Genomic DNA, 21,795 nt, shown 5'->3' on the forward strand with positions numbered 1-21,795 from the left:
TGATACGAAAAGGAAAAACACGAAAAGAGGCTTATAAAGTATTTTTGCTCAGTGAAGACATGTGACACAGGCATGTCCCAAAACAGATTGGACAACAAACTTGCACAATTAAAATAAAAAATAAAAAAGGCAATGATGGGGAAGAACAGGAAAATGAAGATTAGACTTTAATGTACTACTGAAGACAAGGTCATTATACACTACATGGATTAGAATAACAAAGTGACTGACAGCTAACTGTTTACACAAGATGTTAAACCTATAATATCCATCTGCTCCAAACTGAAGTGGTTTAAGACACGTCTCACCTTGCACATGCTCATTCCTCCTCTTCTCAAACAGCTAAATGTTTGTAACAAAGAATATACATGTCATTGCAGCTCACCTAACTTGCAGCAATTTAAGCTGTACTCTTAGATTCCTGCCTAACCACACACTCAGAAATCACCAGGTACTCTAAAATAAACAGCAAAATATTTGTGACAATGAAGAATAAGCTGCTTGTTTCACCCATGGTTATTTAAGTTGTTCTTAGGTCCCCACCTAACCACACACTCAGAAGTTACCACATATTCAGAAATAAACAGCCAAATATTTACTTCAGTCACTTTCTAATCAGACAGAAATATAATTAACTTTGAATATTGCAAAACATACTTGTATAGCATTCTTAAGAAAGTCCCAGGATGCGTTAACAATGGTAAGATGTAGAAAGTCTCTAATGAAGGCTTATATTGTTGATGCATCATTAAATGACATTTAGTGATAAGGATGACAGTTTTGTGATAAATCTTCACTGTGCCATTACCTTGAAATGGCATACTGCAGGTAATAATGCAAAACAGATAGATATGCCAAAATAAATATGGGGTCTGCCACAACGAGTCACTTTCATTTGCAGCAGATGCATGTTACAGGTTTAACATCTTCAGTTGTTTACAGGACAGCTACCATAGCAACAACCAAGTAGTGATCAGAGCACAAGTTTGGTCCCATCTTCTGTTCTGTCCACAGTTGACGTATCACTCTACTACCTCAGCTGCTGTTTATCAGTCAGCTGTGAATAACAATGAGATCTTAAACATCATTGTTGTGTTTTGTTCTTAAGTGCTTTGTTTGCCTGTGAGGTATGTTTCTTCTATGGAATGTGCAAAGGTAACTGTAAACTTGCTTAAAGAAGTGATAAGACTATTAGGGTCTTGTAAAGCAAACTCAATACTGTAATGCGAAGTTCTCTGTAAAATATGTAAACGGGGCATGAAAGCAACTGACGCTCTTGACATGGAAGAGCAAACAGAAGCCACAAAAGCCTTAAGAAACAGGAACATGTGAATCGTTATTGTTGTAACTGCGACCATTCCAGTCGTGGGATGGCCATGAATGAAAGTGCAGTGAGACCGAACGGGAGCGGCCCGCGAACAAACAAGATGGACGAACGGGAAAGGATGGACACACACAATGACAGATGACTGAGCAAGACACCAAGAACAGTAACACATAAGAAGCAATGGGGTCACAAGCGAAAACCTCACAAAATCAACATCATCCACTTGGACACGGAAACAAGCAAAGTAAACACGATGTCTGTAAGCAAGATATCGAGAGACTCACGCGAATATCAGACTGCCTGGCTAAGTGAGGTGCCATCCGGACACAGTGGTCACCACTACCCAGGCACGTCTCCCATCAGACCCAAATTCTCTAATTATCCGCAAACTACTAATGTAATGCCCCTTGCCAATTAACCTCATTACTTGTGGCATTTCACAAGAGACCCAGGTTTGAATCCCGGTCTGGTATAAATTTAAATTACAGACACAATGGGCCACCACAGAGTTTGTTTTTATGGCCATATCCAAAGAATGAATGATATTGAATGAAAGAAAAACAGAACATAACAACGCTATGGTACATGAATATCACAACAATGATTATACAACTGGAAGAGGTGCAAAACCAAGATATCTTTAGAATAGCTGTAGTGACGTTTGGGACTTTCTGATATGACAAACAAATAACTGGTGCAAATGGTCAGAGGAGCACACTGATGGACAGCAAGACTTTAAATGCAAAATCAAAAATTGAGAACAACTTTTAGAATGGACAATAACCTCTTCTGTTGTTACAGAATCTTCAACACTTTCTATATTCAAAATAGACTCCCTAATTCGTTCTTTATTTTCGGTAATATCGGAGTTTTCATCCTTGGCTGCTTCATCATATACAGGTGCAACAGCAGTAGCCCCTGGTCTCTCACTTGGATCAAGAAGTTTCGCTTCTGTCTCTCCTGTCTCCAGATTTAGTCTTACATGAAGCCCACTTGGTACAGACTGGCCTGGAATGAAAGAAAATAAAATACTAAAGAGTTACCTGCTGGCATATGTATTGTGCAGATGGATAAATGGTGTATTCTGAAACATGACAAGTATTTATAAGAACAGTCCTCCTTTTGGGGGGGGAGAGAGAGAGAGAGAGAGAGAAGAAGAAGAAGAAGAAGAAGAAGAAGAAGAAAAAATAATGTCATGTATGACAAAACATTATGCTAGGAATAAAAACCCAACATTATTAGTTTCCACCTTTATTGACAGCTGAAGTGAAACAATTGTAGTGTTTCAGCTGCTTACCGTATTTACTCGAATCTAAGCCGCACTTTTTTTCCTGTTTTTGTAATCCAAAAAACCGCCTGCGGCTTAGAATCGAGTGCAAAGTAAGTGGAAGTTCTGAAAAATGTTGGTAGGTGCTGCCACAACTAACTTCTGCCGTCGAATATATGTAGCGCTACACAGGCGTGCTTTGCAGGCACAAAGATAAATACTGGCGCCAAAACCTTTGAGTCAGTAAATAAATTTAAAAAAAAAAGGTGAAAGACAGGCTTTTTTCTCTGCCCCGAGTTTTGACCACTGCATTTTCATACATTATCCAACGAAGTAAATACAAATTCCATATTGTTCATCTTCGAATGTAGCAGCATTCCAATGTACTACGAAAATCCGACTGGCAAGACTGTTTGGGATGTTTGTCAATATGGCCAACTCTTCATTCTGAATTTTTTCCTACCTGTGAGATGGTTGCTAATAGGAACTTTCATGAATTGAGAATCACATGCAGTATTCTCTTCACCATAAGAATAATACAAATATAAACATTTTGCCTTGTATTCTTTCGTGTTTGCTGCTATCTCATTTAAATCCTGTCTGCCTAATAAACTACGAAACTAGTGTGAGGCAACAACAAATGCGGAAGACTGTACATATCATGTCATGTTTGTATTTGTATTATTCTCATGCTGCATAGTGATACAGTCAGAAATGAAGCACGGCAATTGACTAGATTTTTAAATCAAAGATGACTCTAATTTCTGTGCAAAATGCAATGTACAAAAGAGGCGTCTGCAAAGATTTTCAAACGGCGAAAAATTTTAGCTAAACTCTCGTGCAGAACATCTTCTATCATACGCAGTCTATTATTTGGTTCTTGTTGATCATTATCAAAGACAGCAGCAGTGTAAGTAACAACAAATAGCAGTCTCTTGCCATTGTTTCACTAATGAGACAATTCCTCTCTTTTTTTTATTGACGCGGCGGTAGCATGCACAAAAGAAGCCATGCCGTGAGTGGCGACAGGTCGTAAACACACATTATCAGAATGCGACAAACAATGCATGACACAGTACAATAATTCCTTTTCAGCTTAGAGTGACGTAAACACCTATAACAAAGAGAACAGCACTTATCAGATCAAAGAAAAATAAGCAATCGATTCAAACCAGACAAAGCACGTGAAAAAGGAAGGGTACCCGTATAAATACGGGCTTGACGCATAACAATGGCTACCTGGTAACGCTTAACTGCTAAGCTTACGACTCGAATCAAACTACTGTAGCTGTATCGTCATTCATTCGACCTAAATTGTGTCTCATATTACAATGGACTAACTTTGTTTAGATTTGGAGGTGCGGCCTAAATCTTTTCTCTCTCTTGAATTTCGAGTCTCAAATTTCAGGTGCGGCTTAGATTCGGGAAAATTTTTTTTCCTTGATTTCGAGTCTCATTTTTCAGGTGCAGCTTAGATTCGAGTGCGGCTTAGATTCGAGTAAATACGGTAACAATTCCCTGGCATATAGTGAGCACTTTAATGTTGAAGATGTTTGTTTAAAGGTTCTCAGCAATCTGAATGTGTGACTTTGTAATTAAAAACTTTACGATACTTCAACTATTGACGTAAATTTAAAATTTTGATTCACATTCTTTCACTCATTCATAGCATTCTATAGATCCCATTACGAAGAACATTCTGTGGTGTGGAATGAGTTAAGATATACACTAACAAAGGCAGGCAGATCATAGAAAAGAAACTCAACATATACACTGCTTACTATTTGTGCTTACGCCAGTTAATTAGAAGGATAGCTTGCTATTTTGAAACCAGACTGCCGCTTCTTCATCACATGGAATAGCTGGTGTGCATCTCCTACCAGAATGAGGGCAGCTCAAAAACTCTGCATAATCAACACCAGATGTCAGCACTAGTGCGACAAGGTCCCTGTGTAACAATAGGTCATCCTTAGTAGTAAACATATGATGCATCAATGCTCCGGGTAAATATATTCGGTGTGAACATCTTTTGTTGTTGTTTCCATGTAGTGATTTGTGAAGATTGGGGGGGGGGGGGGGGGAGAACAGAGATTTGAGCAGTGATTAAGTACTCTGTAAAGGAAGGGATGAAAACAAAGGAAATTCATGCCAATTTTCAGAACACACTGGGGTACTTTGCTCCTTCGATTCAACTCTTGCCTTGTAGACAAATGAGTTTAAATTTGGTTGGGACAGCTTAGATGATGATTCATACAGTGGTTGGCCTAGCTATGCCACAACCCCAGAAATTATTGCAATATTCCATAAAATAGTCATGGAGGATCGCCGACAAAGCGTGAGACATTGCTGAAGCTGTAGGGATATCATTTGGATGACCATATCACATTTTAACAGTGGAGCTGGATACGGGCACCTCAACTCTTAATGCAGGATCAGAAATATATTACAATGGAAATGACAAAACAGTATTTGACCCATTTTCAGAGCAACCACCAAGATTTTTTGTGTCAGTTTCTGACTGCTATTACACTCCATAGACAAAACTGTCAAAATAGTGGGTACATGCTGATTCACCACCAAAAATGAAAGCTAAGGCAATACAGTCGGCTGGAAAGGTCACGGCATCAGTTTACTGGTCTCAGTATGGGATCCTGGTCAGTATTGATCCTGGTGAAAGACTGCCTTCCCACTGATCAAGCAATTACGAGACAATTATACACTAACCACCTGGACCAACTACAGCAAAAGATACATAAAAAAGCCCAGTTTTGGCAAGAAAGGAAGTAATCTTTCATCAAGACAATGCCTGCTCACACATAAGTGTCATTGCCATGGCAGATAAACACAAACTAAGATATGAATTGTTGCCACTACCACCTTATTCACCTAATTTGGCTCCATCAAACTTCCATCTACTCTCCAAGTGAAAAATTTTCCTCAGTGGATGGAGATTCTGTTTAGACAAAGAACTGATAAACAAAGTTGCAGGCCTGGAGGAATCTAATTTTTGAGATAGGATCAAGGCATCTGAATACTACTGGGCCAAGTGCACTAGTGTACAGGAAGACTACATTGAAAAATAAATATGTTTCACTGAGGGAAGTAGTTTCTTTCTCTTCCATTCTGAGAACTTTTCAAATTCCTCCCAGTTTATACTTACTTGGTTAAATTGGTATTTTTTTCCAAGTAAATAGTTATCTATATCTGTAATCCAGAGACCCTTCCACAACACACTGGTACTTGACATGCAGCACTACACTGAACACTTCAACTTGCCATGTTGTTAACAGAAAATGCAGGTTACCTGGAAAGTTTTCCGATAGTTTTGAAAATTGGTATTTTTATAGATTTTGACATGCTGTTTTTGATTTTTCACTTTGCCACCTTGCATCTTTGCCACTCATGCCACAACTTTGCAAAAATGGTGTGCCAAAACAGTTTTTTGACAATATTTCTGACGCACTTTATGATGAAACAGTCATGTAATAAATTAAACTATTGAAAATTTCCTGTAATTTATGCAACAACCTTCCTTGCCACAAGTTTAGAGGGACAAGCTGCATGTGTCAAGGAACATGTAGCTTAGTGTTGGGGTGCATCCTTCTATGAAATTCTGCCAACAGGGCTGACATACTCTGTGCCTGAATCGTCAGTATGAGTTTATCATTCTACTGTGTCATTTGCATTTCAGAGCCATGGTTTCTAAGGAAATGAACTGCTTTAAAGTAAATTTCACTGCCAGGAAGTAAGGTGACTGAAGACAATCAAAAAGAACTGGAGACATTTCGTAAGTCAAGTGTTAAAAGAAAAGACAACTGAGGCAAACTCTTGGAGTGACTGAGTCTGATACTGGTTCACGATGTGTGTCAAAAATGCTGAAATAATGAGAAATTAATCTCTGCATCTTTGCAAAGGGGAAATGGTGTCTCATTTTCCCATCCACAACCGCAATCCACTACCACAGTATTCTTATTGGGAGATCAAATATGGTGTATACCATGCATAAATTGTCAGTGAAAAACAGCATTTCAGAACTCACTAGAATTCATAATGAAGACTGGGGTCAAGCAGTTGTGGAACATCTCAAACATGTCAATGGTTTCACAATGTAATAAACAACAAAAAGAAAGTTCAAATAAAAAGATAGGGAAGCACAGGAGGAAGCATTAAATTTTGTAATATTGCTTTACATGTGGATTATGCCTGATGGGGATACCACAAAAAAAACTGCACCACTGTACCTCATTGAAGGTATAGAAATGAGTATTTTTGCCCAAAATACATGTTGGCGTAGACTTTGTGCTCCTCTTACGCTTAAGTATTCATTTCTTGCAAAAAAGGTTACCACATAATTTATAGGAAATTTTCTGTAGTTTCATTTATTACATATCGATTTTCATCATAAAAGATTGAGAAAGGAGATACTGTCAAAAACATGTTTTTGGGCACCATTTTTTTCCACATGATGGTGTGAGTGGAAAAGATACGAGGTGACAAAGGAAAAATTCAAAATTACAACACCAAAATCTATGAAAACACCAATTTTTAAAACTCCTGGAAAACTTTCCTCTAGCGAAAACTTTCCTCATAAACTACCAAATGACTGGACTAACACAGGAAACTCTAAACAGCCTTTGGTGAAATCAAACGCAAAAGCTTCTACATTAAAGGTGCAGTGGAAATTCCATTGTTAAACACAGTAGAGTGAACAGATGGGTGAACAGAGTACAATGACGGCCTCTAATAGAGGGAGGAACTGGCTGATGGTGTGACAAGAAGAAGAAATTTAAGTCATATTGAAAACACAGGGGCTCCTGTGTTAGAGTCAGAATTTAACAGAGCCTCGGACAACTTCTCATGATATAAGGTAGGGTACATACAAAACATTCCTTTTGAATTTCTAAAATCACTTGGGAAGTGGTAACCAAATGACTATTCAAGCTAGTTGGTAGAATCTATGAATCTGGACTTCATACTTTTGGAAGTCTATCATCCATACAATACTGACCATAGTAAGGACACACAAGTGCACAAACTACTGCACAAGCAGCTTAAGAGCCCATGCATCCAAGTTGCTTACAAGAATAATGAAGACCTTTTAGATGACAATCAACTAGGAGTCAGGAAAGGTAAAGGCACTAGAGGCAGTTCTCATGTTACATTTGATAATGGATGCAAGACTTAAGAAAAATCAAGATACTTTCCAATGATTTGATGACCTAGAAAAAGCATTAAAAATTTAAAACGCTGCCAGATATTTGGAATTCTCAGGAAAATTGGTGTAAGCTGAAAGGAAAAAATAGGTAATATACAATATGTATAAGAACCAAGAATGGACAATAAGAATGAAAGACCAAGAAGACTCTTCTTTTTCTTGTGCACAGGTCAGCATCATTATTAACTGATCTGGCATCATTAGTTTAAAGGGTGCCTTGATATCCTTCCTGTCACCATCTTGTTACCCCACGGGACAGAATGAGTGTACCCCAATTGTCTGCATGTTGTGTTCTTTGTATAAAAGTGAGCAAAAGGTTTATAAATATTTGTGAATTTTGTTACTGAAGTGGGATTCGGGTACCAGCCTGGTATTCACCTGCTGGGATGTGAGACATCACCTAAAAACTACATCACAGGCTGGCCGGCACACTGACCCTCATCGTTAATCTGAGGCTCTTGCACTTCCCGGTCCTGGAAGTGGTGCTTTAACTTGCATGATTATCCAAACAGGTAACTAGAGGAAGAATGAAGTAATCAGATTAAAAAGGGTGAGGGTGCAGTATTTCTCCTCTACTGCTCAGTCTGTACATCAAAGAAGCAATCATAGAAATAAAATAAAGATTTAGAAACACAATTAAAATGAAAGGATATCAACGATAAGGTTTACTGATGACACTGCTATCCTCAGTGAAAGTGAGGAAGAGTTGTAGGGCCTGCTGAGCAGAATTAACAGTCCAATGAGCATAGAATATGGCCAACAGTAAACTGAAGAAAGACAAAAGCAATGAAGAATAGCAGAAATGAGATTAGTGACTATACGTTAATATCAAAATGGGAAGCCAGGACGTAGATGAAGTGAAGGAATTCTGCTACCTTGGAAGCAAAATTACACACGATGGATGATACCCAGAGGGCATAAAAAAAAGACTATCACAAGCAAAGAGGGCATTCTTGACCAAAAGGAGTCTATGGTATCAAACATTGGCCTTAATGTACAGAAGGCATTTCCGAGAATGTATGTTTGGAGCACTGAATTCTACACAAGTCCTCCATAAACTGTGGGAAAACCAAAAAAGAAGTGAAGAAATGCGTTTGAGATGATGTGGTATAGAAGGGTGTTGAAAATTAGGTGGACTGATATGATAAGAGATTATAGGGTTGTCTGCAGAGTCAGCGAGGAGAGAGAGATGTGGGAAACATTGACAAGTAGATGGAACAGGTTGACAGGACATGCGTTAAAGACAACAAGGAATAACTTTCATTGGTACTTGAGGGAGCTGTAGAGGGTAAAAACTGTAGAAGAAGACAATGATTGGGCTATATTCAACAAATTGTTAAAGATTTTAGGCCCAAGTGTTATTCTGAGATGAAGTTGTTAACACAGAAAACAATTAGAGGAAGGCTGCATGCAAACAGTCAGAAGATTGATAAGCCCCACCCCCCCAAAATCATGGAGGAGGGATTATGATTTCTTTCTTTGTGTTTGATGGAAGTTTGTTGAATACCTCTGCAACAGACCTCAAAAACTTCACTTTTAATCTAGATAAATGAGTGAAGTCTACTGGAAAATTATTTTTGGTTCTTGTATAGTGATAGCGCAAATCACAGTTCACCTGAAACTGATTTTCAATGTCAGCTACAAAAAGTATTAAGGAGAAAATGTACTTAAAAAGTGAGTGTACGAAATACATGTCAGAGATCTCTGCAAGCTGTATGGCTATCTACTTTTTATGATATTCTTCAAACTTCCCTCCACTGAATAAATACTTAATTGATATTGCTAGTCATAAAAGTGCAACACCATGAAGGCAGCATGCAACGAATGTCAAACTGGTTTAAGCATACTACGCACTTGGATATGCAAATGGTTAGTGTTTCAGCAGAACTGCACAAAGTAATTAATACTACTGCATATAATAAAAGGTTACACAGTAGTTTCCAGTCAGAAATCACATCTGAAATTTGGTTATTTATGGAAAGACCATGTTTATGTCTCAAACAAGAAGGAAAAATGTCTACCGTCACGTGTCGCAATTCAATAGCAACAGGGTCGCCCCGTGTCAAGATGCAGTTTATCTTTTGATGGTACTGCTGCTCACATTGGTCTGTATCCCAAGACGGTGATCCAAATATGGAATCGGTGGGTTAAGGAGGGCCACAGTCAGTGCTATGCGGTATGTCATATTCCTACATGACTAGCATCCAAAGAGGACATACTTATTGGTCACTTGGCCATGCAGGATCTGATGTTCAAGTCAAGTACCTCCAGTCAGGAAATGAGGCAGTCTTTAGTAAGACAAGTATGCACATGGACAGTGCGACTGGAGCACCGTGGTGTATCAGCAAAGTGGCCATTGTTGCAGCTTCTCTTGCTGCAGCAGCAGAGAAAGGTGGGCTAGTGGTGGTGCACCCAATGAGAAAACCGGACACAAAAGTGGCACAATGTTCCCCCCCCACCCCCCCACCCCTCAGATGAGTCCCAGTTGTGTGTGTGGCATCACAATAGACAAAGAGTGTGTGTGGAGGCTCAGAGGAGAATGACCATTGCCAGATAGCATTCATCATCATCATCATCATCATCATCATACCATGCTCAGCACCTTGCATGACCTTATGGGAAGCCATTAGGTACACGACATGATCACCTCTGGTTCCCACAGCCAATAACTTGGACAGCAACCATTACATTTCTGATGTTTTACAGCCAAAGATTGCACACTAACTCTGAGGTCTCAGGGAAGTTATATTTCAACAAGATAATGCAAGATTATATGATGCCCCTGTCATGATATACCTTCATGCAGTGAGTGTTGGACTGTTGCCTTGGCCAGTACGTTCTCCAGATATCTCACCTTTTGAAAACATCTGGTCATGGGCTGTCAAAAAACTGGGATGCCACCACCACAGTTCATGACAATTGACAAACTCTGGCATGAGTTGAAGCAGCATGGTATGACACACCTATATCTGTCACTCAAGCTCGGTCCAGCTCAATTCTCAGCTGGGTTAGTGCCATTGTCGCTGCCAGAGATTGCAACTCTGTTTACTAAGTTTCACACCCTGTATGCAAACAACAAGTAAAATTTCATTATTTTCTATCTTTCCTGGTGTTACAATTTGAAATACACATGTAAATGCTGACTATATTTTAAATTGCTTTCAAGTTGGAGCCTAATGAGTTTCACACAGCATGTTTCATTTAATGTATGACCATTAATGTTAAGTTCTAGCGCAAGCAAGACTTCCTTGGTTCTTCGAAACTGTATATCATGAATCATTGTGAGATTAAGACTTAAAATAGATACAATGAAACAGGTGAATGCCTGTTCAGGTCTCACCTGAGCAGCTTCTGGCAAGTTTGATTTCGGTCCTTGATTACTGTGCTTGTGTCATCAGCAAACGTTACAGTTTTCGAACTACTTTTTAAAGTCTTGAAAGATTATTTTCATAGGTCAAAATCATACTGAAGGGACTGCTGATGGGAAGCACATTGTTCAGGAATGGATTCCTGATCACTGTGGTGCAAATAGCAATTAGGATGACAAAATTAGTTTGAAATATGCACCAGAGATCAAGCTGTGGTTATTATTTACCATCTTTGTGCAAATATAAAGAGATCAGTTTTTACCAACATGGAGATTCTTGGAGTGAAAGGTATGACCAATCAAAAATAATTACATGCTCAAAAAAGAACTTTGATACGTTTAGCAACTGTACCTGTCATTTTCAAGCAAGAACATGTCTCTTTGTCGTATTAAAACCGTTCAAGATATTCAGCTTAGCTGAGTCACTATTTCCTTGTCATTCAGTGTTCAGTGATATGGTCAGTGCTTTCTAGTAGCTGGCACTTGTAATTTTAAGACATCTGGTAGTGCACATTTGCATCTAAAAGACAATAGGGTTAATGTTTATTTATTTACTGTTTTCTTTCAAATTTTAGTATTAGCAGGAAGCATGCTTTTATGTGATTGCAGGAAGAACAGCCCACAGTTAGCAAGCAGTTGAAGGTGCTGTTGGCTACAGTTAACTACCTGAAGGCTGCTGCCTCTAGATGTAACAATGGTGCAGAAACTGGTACATTGCATGGGACACTCTTGTGTCACTTGTTTTGCCAATGACCTCTGCAGGTTGTAACCAGTTCGCATCATTTGAGATGGATGATGAATGTCGGGACTTGCTGTCCAACATTCCATTCACCTTAACAATGAAGAAAAGCCATCTCCTTCAAGATGGAGAAATAGGAGCATGGGGGAAATGGTTTTTTCATTATTGAGAGCTTCAATGTAGAACACATTACAGAGCACTTTAGGGAAATAGTGTTTAGTACTGAAAATAAGTCCAATGTGTGCTCAGTATGTCTGCTTGAGTGCTGCATCCGAAATGCAGCTACTAAGGATGGAGGTTGCAGTCTTCAGCAAATTGTGGCTCATGTTGGCATCAGTCACTCTTGTCACTTGGGTTCTGAGGTCACCCTCAGTTCCTACATGCAGCTAGCAGAAGTGCTGGTCTGGGTCTCAACCAGAGACTACATGGCTGCAGATTTCTGAACCTGCATCACGGGTTAGAGAACTGTGGGGTTCTCCTAAATAGATCAGGGATGCACTACACAGAGGAAGAAGTTACTCAGCTGGCACAGTACATGAGGAAAGCAATTTTTTTTTAGGCTAGTCCACAGTTTAAGGTCCTCTGATGAATGCTCACACTTGGAACAAAATCCCTGAATTTACCATCCTACAAGAAAGTTGTCAAACTCAAATCATACTCAAAACCACGAACTGGATAAAACCTGGAGTATAAAACTTCTGAAATACATTGCTTTGCAAAACTCAAGGATAACCTCAGTAAAGTAACTTAACATTAAAATGAAACTTCTGATACCATTTAACTACTTGATGGAAGCCAATTAAACTGTGGGAGCATGTTGTCAGCGTTCTTCCAGTCATACAAAGAGCTGGACATCAGATGGTGTGAAGTCAACATGACTGTAGCACCATATGAGGGTAACACCACAACATGTGGCAGTTGAGGAAACAGGAAAAGACAGTGTGTGTCAATGAGTGAACATTTACAGCATGCTGTGGTGGTGGTCTTCAGTACAACTTGGCCTGGAAACACATCTGGATGACTTCGCCCGAGGAAGAATCATTGAGAAACTGGTAGAAGGACAAAGGTGACTAGTGTTTCCAGAAGTTTCACATTTCTCACAACAGTGTTTCACATACATTGCGAGCATTCCAAACGACAGGCACTGCTGCCCAAAGGAGAGGAGGTGGTTGACCACAGTCAACTATAGTAGCAGATGACTGATATATGTATTGTGCAACAGCCAAGAAGGGATCCAAGTCAAACATTGGGTGCAATTGCAACCACCTTTAACAGGATTGCAAGGCACGCAATCTCAGGCTTCACAGCTGCATGTGGACTGCACAGAGGTGGTTCAGGGAAGTATCATAAATTGTAGTGACTTCAGTATAATTATTGTCTTTGAATGAAAGTGTCATTTCTGTTTGTCTCATTGCATATTTGTTTCAGTTCCCTTCTGTAATATACTGTAGTAGTTCTTTCTATGTATAGTCCAAGTTCCATCGAACTACATTACTTGGCAGTGACACATCATGTGAAAGTTAATTTTGTGCTTAAGGTTTGCACACCAGAGTACTTAGAGAGACATGGAACACACAATGGAGAAGACGGATTATAAATCATAGGAGGGAGTATTCATTGCAATTGTCAAAAACCTTACATCTATTGAGGTTGAAATTGAGTCTGACAGTGAAGTTATCTGAACCCAGCTAACTTGTCTAGGTGAACTCAAATTGATCATCGAATGTTTTTACCAGGCTCCTCATTCCATCGTAACAGTTGTAGGATCAGATGCAGCTGATTAAGGGTTTGAAGAGACTAAACTTCTACAGTCAATAGTCTATTATTTGCCCCTGCCGGTCAGTGTCTAGAGTTAACCCAATGTACAAATGTGAGAATGTTTTCCAAATGTTTGCTTAGCATGTGTCCAAGATGGAACTTCAGTATCACGCCGATATTCACCTAGAGGGACGTGGAAAACTGCCTAAAAACTACATCCAGGCTGACCAACTCATCCCCCTCATTAATCCAAGAAGCAGGCTCAATGTGAACCAAGCTCACTTTCCCAAGTTCCAGAAGTGGTGCATTATTGCACTCTGAGTTGTAGAATTGTTCAAACAATGTCTATAATCAGTAGTGCAGAAATACCCCAATCATACAAAAATTGGTTGGAGGCAACTTTACTCTATGGAGTATAGACTGGCACAACTGCGGATTCATTGCAAGTGATATTGATAGACTGTCCTGTAAAGTAGTTCTGAACACTTCCTCCAAAAACAGTCTTGACCAAGTACTTTAACAATTCACACATAATGGAAATATTGTAGACACTGCAGGTACAAACAAGTCTGACCTTATCAACAGTATCAGTAGCCTACAGAGAAAGGGATTGTTGTTGTTGTTGTGGTCTTCAGTCCAGAGACTGGTTTGATGCAATTCTCCATGCTACCCTATCCTGCGCAAGCTTCTTCATCTTGAAGTTTAGTTTAGTTTGGTCTTTGTCATGTTCCATAGATCATTTTTATGATTATTTTATCAATATGATGTGGAACAAGTCAGATTACAAGATATACACACACACACACATGAATAGTGCAAATATTACTATTACTGAATTTTTAGTTCTACACAAGCAACTACATGAGAGGTACAAACCTTCTTTTTCTTTTTTTTCCCCTCCCCTCCCAGTTCTGAAACTGAAACTCGTCTGTGGAATAGAAGGAGTTGTCCAAAAGAAATGATTTTAAGCTAGATTTAAAACTTGATCTGCTACCTGCCAGACACTTTATGTTGTTGGGCAAATGATCAAAGATTTTTGTTGCTGAATAATGTACTCCTTTTTGAGCAACTGACAGCTTCAATAACAGATAGTAAAGGTCATTTTTCCCTCTAGTGTTGTAAGTATGAACATAACTGTTCTTCACGAATTGAGATGGATTATTTATTATGAATTTCTTTAGTGAATATATGTACTCTGATGGTGCAGTTAAAATACCTAACTTCTTGAATAGGTGCCTACATGGCATCCTTAGGTGAACACTACTAATTATTCTCACTGCTCTCTTTTGTGCAATCAATACTTTATGTCTAAGTGGTGAGTTACCCCAGAAAACTGTTCCATAAGACATTATTGAGAGGAAATATGCAAAGTACATTGTGAAGCTGATCTATTTATTACTAAGACTAGTGATTATATGAAGAGCAAAAGAAGCTGAACTTAATTGTTTGAGAAACTCTGTAATATATGCTTCTTCCAGTTTAAGTTGTCATCAATGCAAACACCCAAAAATTTGGAGAATTCTACCCTGTTAACTGAGCCCTGTTCATATGCTACAATATTGTCGGTATGACATTATTCGTTGTACAGAACTGGATATAGTGAGTTTTTTCAAAATTAAGGCAGAGTCCATTATCTGAGAACCACTTAATAATTCTTTGAAAGACATCCTTAACAATATCTTCAGCTGCTTTTTCTGGAATGGGATTTATTATAACACTCGTGTCATCTGCAAAAAGTACTAGTTCTGCTTGCTGAACATTAAGTGAGAGGTCACTCACATGAATAAGGAACAGCAGAGGACCCAAAATTGAGCCCTGTTGGAATCCCTTTTTGATAACTCCCCATTCACTAGAATTTACCACCCTCCCAACATTATTTGTGTTATTCAGCACAACTTTTTGCTTTCTGTTCGTTAAGTATGATTCAAACCAGCTGTGGGTATAGCCTTCAATTCCATAAAACCTAAGTTTTTCTAAGAGTGTGACATGATCCATGATCCAAATGCCTTGGAAAGATCACAAAAAATACCAACTGGCCATAATTTGTTATTTAGGGCTTGTACTATTTGATGGGTAACTGTGTAGATAGCATTCTCAGTCAAGTAACCCTTCCGGAATCCGAACTGAGGCATGCTGAGTAAATTATTTTCACTTAAATGTGAGACTGCTCTTGAATACCTAACTTTATCGAATATTTCAGAAAATGAAGTCAGCAATGAGATTGGTCTATAATTATTTAAGTCACTCTTGTCCCCTTTCTTATGAAGAGGTTTGACAATTGCGTATCTCAATCTGTCTGGAAAAAGTCCCTGTGCTAGCAAAGCATTACATATATCACTAAGGACTCCACTTATTAAATTAGAACAACACTTCAACATTCTGTTAGAGACTCCATCAATACCACATGAGCTCTTGTTTTTCAGTATATTTATAATTCCCTTAATTTCAGTGGGGGATGTTGGTACTATTTCTAAAGGCTTAAAGTCCTGGCAAATGATTTTTAACATATTTTTTTGCTTCTTCAACTGGACTCTTTAACCCTATTTTTGCTGCTACGTTGAGAAAGTGATTGTTAAAAATACTTGCAACTTGTGAATTATCACTCACAACATTGTCATTTAGCTTTATTGCTATGGTGTGCTGTGCACTGTCAGGCTGCCCCGTCTCCCGTTTGACAATATTCCATATAGTTTTAATCTTATTATCCGCATTATAAATTTCTGTCAGAACACACAGCTTCTTGACTTCTTAATGACTTTTAAATCTTTTGTAGTAAGCAAGTAAAGTCGGATCCTGACTTATTCTGGCCTGTACATATAGTTCCCTCTTCCTCTTAGACAATATCTTAATTCTCTGAGTAATCCATGGCTTACATGACTTTGTAATGGCTTTTTTGGATAACGTTTCAGGAAAGCAACTCTCAAATACTAAGACAAATTTACAGTGGAATAAATTGAATTTGGCATCAGCATCATTTTCTGTGTATACTTCATCCCATTCCACCTCTTCTAGGCTGCTCTTAAAACCACCTCTTCTAGGCTGCTCTCAAAACTCTGTACCCTGTTCGCATTAAATAAGCCTCCCTGCCTTGTATGAACCTGCCTGAAGTCTGTAAGGTGCTACATGTGTTATTTTCATTAACTGTGCATCATGATCAGCTAGTCCATTAGCAACTGGATACACATTAATTGTTTCTGCCTGAACACTGTCTATGAAAATGTTATCGATAAGTGACCTACTGTCCTGCTGCACACGAGTTGGAAAATTTACAACAGATACTAGATTGAAACAACCAAACAAAAATTCTAGCTCAATTTTCCTATCTGTATCTTTTAAGAAATCTACATTAAAATCATCACAAACCACTTTTTGTCTGACAGGTAGCTCAATAATGCCTCTAGATTTTTCATGAGTAGCTGAAAGTTACTTGAGTGGATCTGTAGATTGTTACAATTACTATAGATGTATACAGCAGTAGCAACTCACAAGCACATGCTTCAAGGATCTGATCTACACAAAAACTATTTATTTCAATATTTTTGACTTTGTGTCCAGTTTTTATATAAGTAGCAACTCCTCCTTTTTCCATGTTGACTCTACATGAATAAGATGCTAATCTGTAATCCCTTAAATTCACTTTCTCCATCCCTGCGGTTACATGGTGTTCAGAGAGACACAAAACATCTATACCTTCAGAATTTACTCCCATTTTCTAGGCATACAAGAAGCTCAACTATATTTTTCAATCCTCTAATGTTTTGATGAAACACACAAATTTTATTTCTTTGAATACTGCTACAGACATTATGGCACTGTTCTGTTTTAATCTCTTTCAATACTCTCTGTCTGTAACCTGATTCTAACCTAAAAAATGTGTCCCTCTGACTCCAGCAATCACAGGTATTTTGTCTTGTGTGCATGTGCCCCCCCCCCCCCCCTTACATTTTCTGCAAGAACATGAACTAATCTATCCTTCCCCCTCCTATTCAGGTGCAGGCCATGACTAGTGTAACCCCACCTCCAAATTGCATCAACAGGCACAGCACAGATATGAGATTCAGTTTCTGCCAACAGTAACCCCCCGCCCCCCAAACTCCCTGTTAACACGGTTGAAAGCCGTGTTAACCCAGGGCTGGTCATGGCACTGCAAAACATCCACAAACCCCACACGAGTGTGAGCTGTTGCTGCTCCTATTACATCCAGGTCACACGTAATACTATAGTCCGAATTGCTAGCCAGGCTGTTTCCTACTCCTCCTACTATAAGAACAAGGTCCTCACCGTCAAAATCTTTGCACAAGGCCCCTAGGTTTTCTGCAACCTGGCTAAGCTTAGCACTACGTTTAACAATACTCGTGACCTGGTACTTGACTCCTAGCCTATCCTGTAGCAACTGGCCTACACCTCTCCCATGACAGCTACCTAACAGCAGGACTCTTTTCTTTCTGCTTGACTTTACTCCTGACCTAGCATTACAATTGTTACTACAAGTCTGCTGCACCCTACTTTGCTCAAAAACTGTATGAGGCTCTTCTACTTCAGGTAACAAATCAAACTGATTGCTCACTGGAATCTGAAAAGTGATTTCTGAGGTTTTCTCCTTCTGACTACGACTTGTTAGCTGTTCCCAGCTCCCACTGTCTCTTTCCCCCTTCAACCTGTCTAATTCAAAGTACGCCATTTCTAGTTCAGCCTGAAGGGCACAAATCTTTTTTCCCTGTTCCAAGATTTTCTTGTCACGGCTACATAATCTACAACTCCATTGGTGAGCCTCATCTGGCACTATAACAGCTTCCCCACTACAATCATCCCAGTGAAACACCAAACCCACAATCCTGACATTTCACTCTCGTGCTCACTAATCTATGACAACATCCACATTTGTCGCATATGATGGCAGATTAAACAATACAAATTACACTACAAACAATTCCGCTATGCCAATTAATAATTAGTAGAAAGTAACTTAGCTTCAAGTGAGATGAGCAGACAACTTCTGGACATAAGGTGAATGTAGCAGCAGGCGAATGTAAACAGCGCGAAATTAATTGCTGGCGGAGGGTACAGTGGTGGAAATCACAAAACGAGTAAGTAACTAAAGAGGCTTTATATTTTCAAACGACAAATTTGAACAGGCGCTATCACGGCAATCTACATCCTTCTGAATCTGCTTAGTATATTCATCTCTTGGTCTCCTTCTACGATTTTTACCCTCCACGTTGCCCTCCATTACTAAATTGGTGATCCCTTGATGCCTCAGAACATGTCCTACCAACCGAACCCTTCTTATAGTCAAGTTAGGCCACAAATTCCTCTTCTCCCCAATTCTATTCAGTACCCTGTCATTAGTTACGTGATCTATCCATCTAATCTTCAGCATTCTTTTGTAGCACCACATTTTGAAAGCCTCTATTCTCTTCTTGTGAAAACTATTTATCATCCACGTTTCACTTCCATACATGGCTACACTCCATACAAATACTTTCAGAAAAGACTTCCTGACATTTAAATCTATACTCAGTGTCAACAAATTTCTCTTCTTCAGAAACACTTTCCTTGCCATTGCCAGTCTACATTTTGTATCCTCTCTACTTCGACCATCAGTTATTTTGCTCCCCAAATAGCAAAACTCATATACTACTTTAAGTGTCCCATTTCCTAATCTAATTCCCTCAGCATCACCTGATTTAATTCGACTACATTCCATTATCCTCATTTTGCTTTTGTTGATGTTCATCTTATACCCTCCTCTCAAGACTCTGTCCATTCCGTTCAACTGCTCTTCCACGTCCTTTGCTGTCTCCGACAGAATTACAATGTACAAGGAAAACCTCAAAGTTTTTGTTTCTTCTCCATGAATTTTAATTCCTACTCCAAATTTTTCTTTTATTTCCTTTATTGCTTGTTCAATATACAGATTGAATAACATCGGGGAGAGGCTACAACCCTGTCTCACCCCCTTCACAAACACTGCTTCCCTTTCATGCCCCTCAACTCAAAACTGCCATCTGGTTTCTGAACAAACTGTAAATAGCCTTTCGTCCCTTATATTTGACACCTGCCACCTTCAGACTTTGAAAGAGATTATTCCAGTCAACACTGTCAAAAGCTTTTTCTAAGTCTACAAATGCTAGAAAAGTAGGTTTGCCTTTCCTTAATTTATCTTCCAAGATAAGTCGTAGGGTCAGTATTGCCTCACGTGTTCCAACATTTTTATGGAATCCAAATTGAGCTTCCCCAAGGTCGGCTTCTACCAGTTTTTCCGTCCATCTGTAAAGAATCTGTGTTAGTATTTCACAGCTGTGACTTATTAAACTAATAGTTTGGTGATTTTCACACCTGTCAACACCTGCTTTCTTTGGGATTGTAATTATTACATTCTTCTTGAAGTCTGATGGTATTTCACCTGTCTCCAACATCTTGCTCACCAGATGGTAGAGTTTTGTCACAGCTGACTCTTGTAGTTCTAGTGGAATGCTGTCTACTCCCGGGGCCTTGTTTTGACTCAGGTCTTTCAGTGCTCTGTCAAACTTGTCACGCAGTATCATATTTCCCATTTTACCTTCATCTACATTCTCTTCCATTTCCATAATATTGCACTCCAGTACATCGCCCTTGTATAGACCCTCTATCTACTGTACTCCTTCCACTTTTCTGATTTCCCTTCTTTGCTTAGAACTGGTTTTCCATCTGAGCTCTTGATATTCATACAAGTGGTTCCCTTTTCTCCAAAGGTCTCTTTACTTGTATTATAGGTTGGTTGGTTGGTTTAAAAGAGGGAAGGGCGGGGGAGGAGGGGGGGGGGGGAGGGGGACCAAACTGCTAGGTCATCAGTCCCTCAGTTCAATTAAAATAATTCCACAAGGGTGGGAGTAAAATAATCGAAACATACAAAACACAGCTGGAAGAAGGAGAAAACCACAAGAACGACAGAAGGGCAACAAACACTAAAATGGACAAAATCGGACAAGAAAACCACAGAGAGATGCAAGAAACAAGTAGAAGAGATCAAAACAAGAGAGCAGATTACCATGGCTGGCTGACCAAAAGAATAGAAAGGAGAAGCCAACCACTCTGCAACACATTAAAACCTCCACCATTAAAGCACTAGGGTGGAGGACACAGAGGGACAAAGGACATGTGCTAAAACTTAGATCAAATGATAAAACCCACCCTCACAAATAAAATGTAAAACTAAAACTGCTGTTGAGACATTGTCGCCCAACACCGAAGATAGGCTGCTGGGACAGTTAAAAGTCCACCGTAGAGTGGCTAAAAGAGGGCAGTCCAGCAAGAGGTGGACGACCATCATTAATGAGCCACAGCGACATCAAGGTGGGTCTTCGTGATGTAGGAGGTAACCATGTGTTAGCAACATATGGCAATGCAGAGCCGGCAGAGGACAACTGATTCCCTGCAAGAGGACCACATGGAAACTTCCACACATTTGTAGTCTACTTAATGACATGCAGTTTGTTGTGCGTACTGTTTTGCCATTCTGTCTCCCAAAGCTGAAAAACCCTGCGATGTAAGACAGAATGCAGGTCAGTTTTAGAGATGCGCATCTCCAGGAGCAGATTCTGTGTAGCCTGTCTGGCCAGCGAGTTTGTTGCCCAGGATTCCGACATGTCTTGGGGTCCACACAAACACCACTGAATGACTGGACTGTTCCAGGGCAGAGATGGACTCTTGAATGGATGCTACCAAAGGATGGCAAGGGTAGCTCTGGTCGACAGCTTGTAGGCTGCTCAAGGAGTCAGTACACAGGAGAAATGACTTGCCAGGGCATGAGCGGGTGTACTCAAGAGCACAAGATATGGCCGCCAGCTCTGCAGTAAAAACACTGCAGCCACCTGGCAAGGAGTGCTGTTCAATACGTCCTCTATGAACATACGCAAAGCTTACGTGACCATCAGCCATCGAGCCATCAGTGTAATCCACTTCATGGCCCCAGTACATGTCGAGAATCGAGAAGAAATGATAGCGGAAAGCTGCAGAGTTAACTAAGTCCTTAGGGCCATGCGAAAGGTCCAGAAGAATCTGCAGTCTCGGTGAACACCATGGAGGTGTACGTAAATGTACCTTGAGGAGAGGTGGTAACAGGAAGGACTCCAGTTCAGAC

At 39.6% G+C, this 21,795-nt stretch overlaps 1 protein-coding gene across 1 annotated transcript in view; it reads right to left on the reverse strand.

The window, feature by feature from the left end:
* The window catches only part of LOC126175060 (nucleotide exchange factor SIL1), an 86,856-nt gene that overhangs the window by 45,936 nt on the left and 19,125 nt on the right, over positions 1-21,795 (reverse strand). The window contains exon 2 of the mRNA XM_049921578.1: positions 2,112-2,335. Coding sequence (XP_049777535.1) covers positions 2,112-2,335 — 224 coding nt within the window. The remainder of the gene's footprint in view (positions 1-2,111; positions 2,336-21,795) is intronic.

This window comes from Schistocerca cancellata, chromosome 3 (assembly GCF_023864275.1).
Source record: "Schistocerca cancellata isolate TAMUIC-IGC-003103 chromosome 3, iqSchCanc2.1, whole genome shotgun sequence".
Taxonomy (NCBI): Eukaryota; Metazoa; Arthropoda; class Insecta; order Orthoptera; family Acrididae; genus Schistocerca; species Schistocerca cancellata.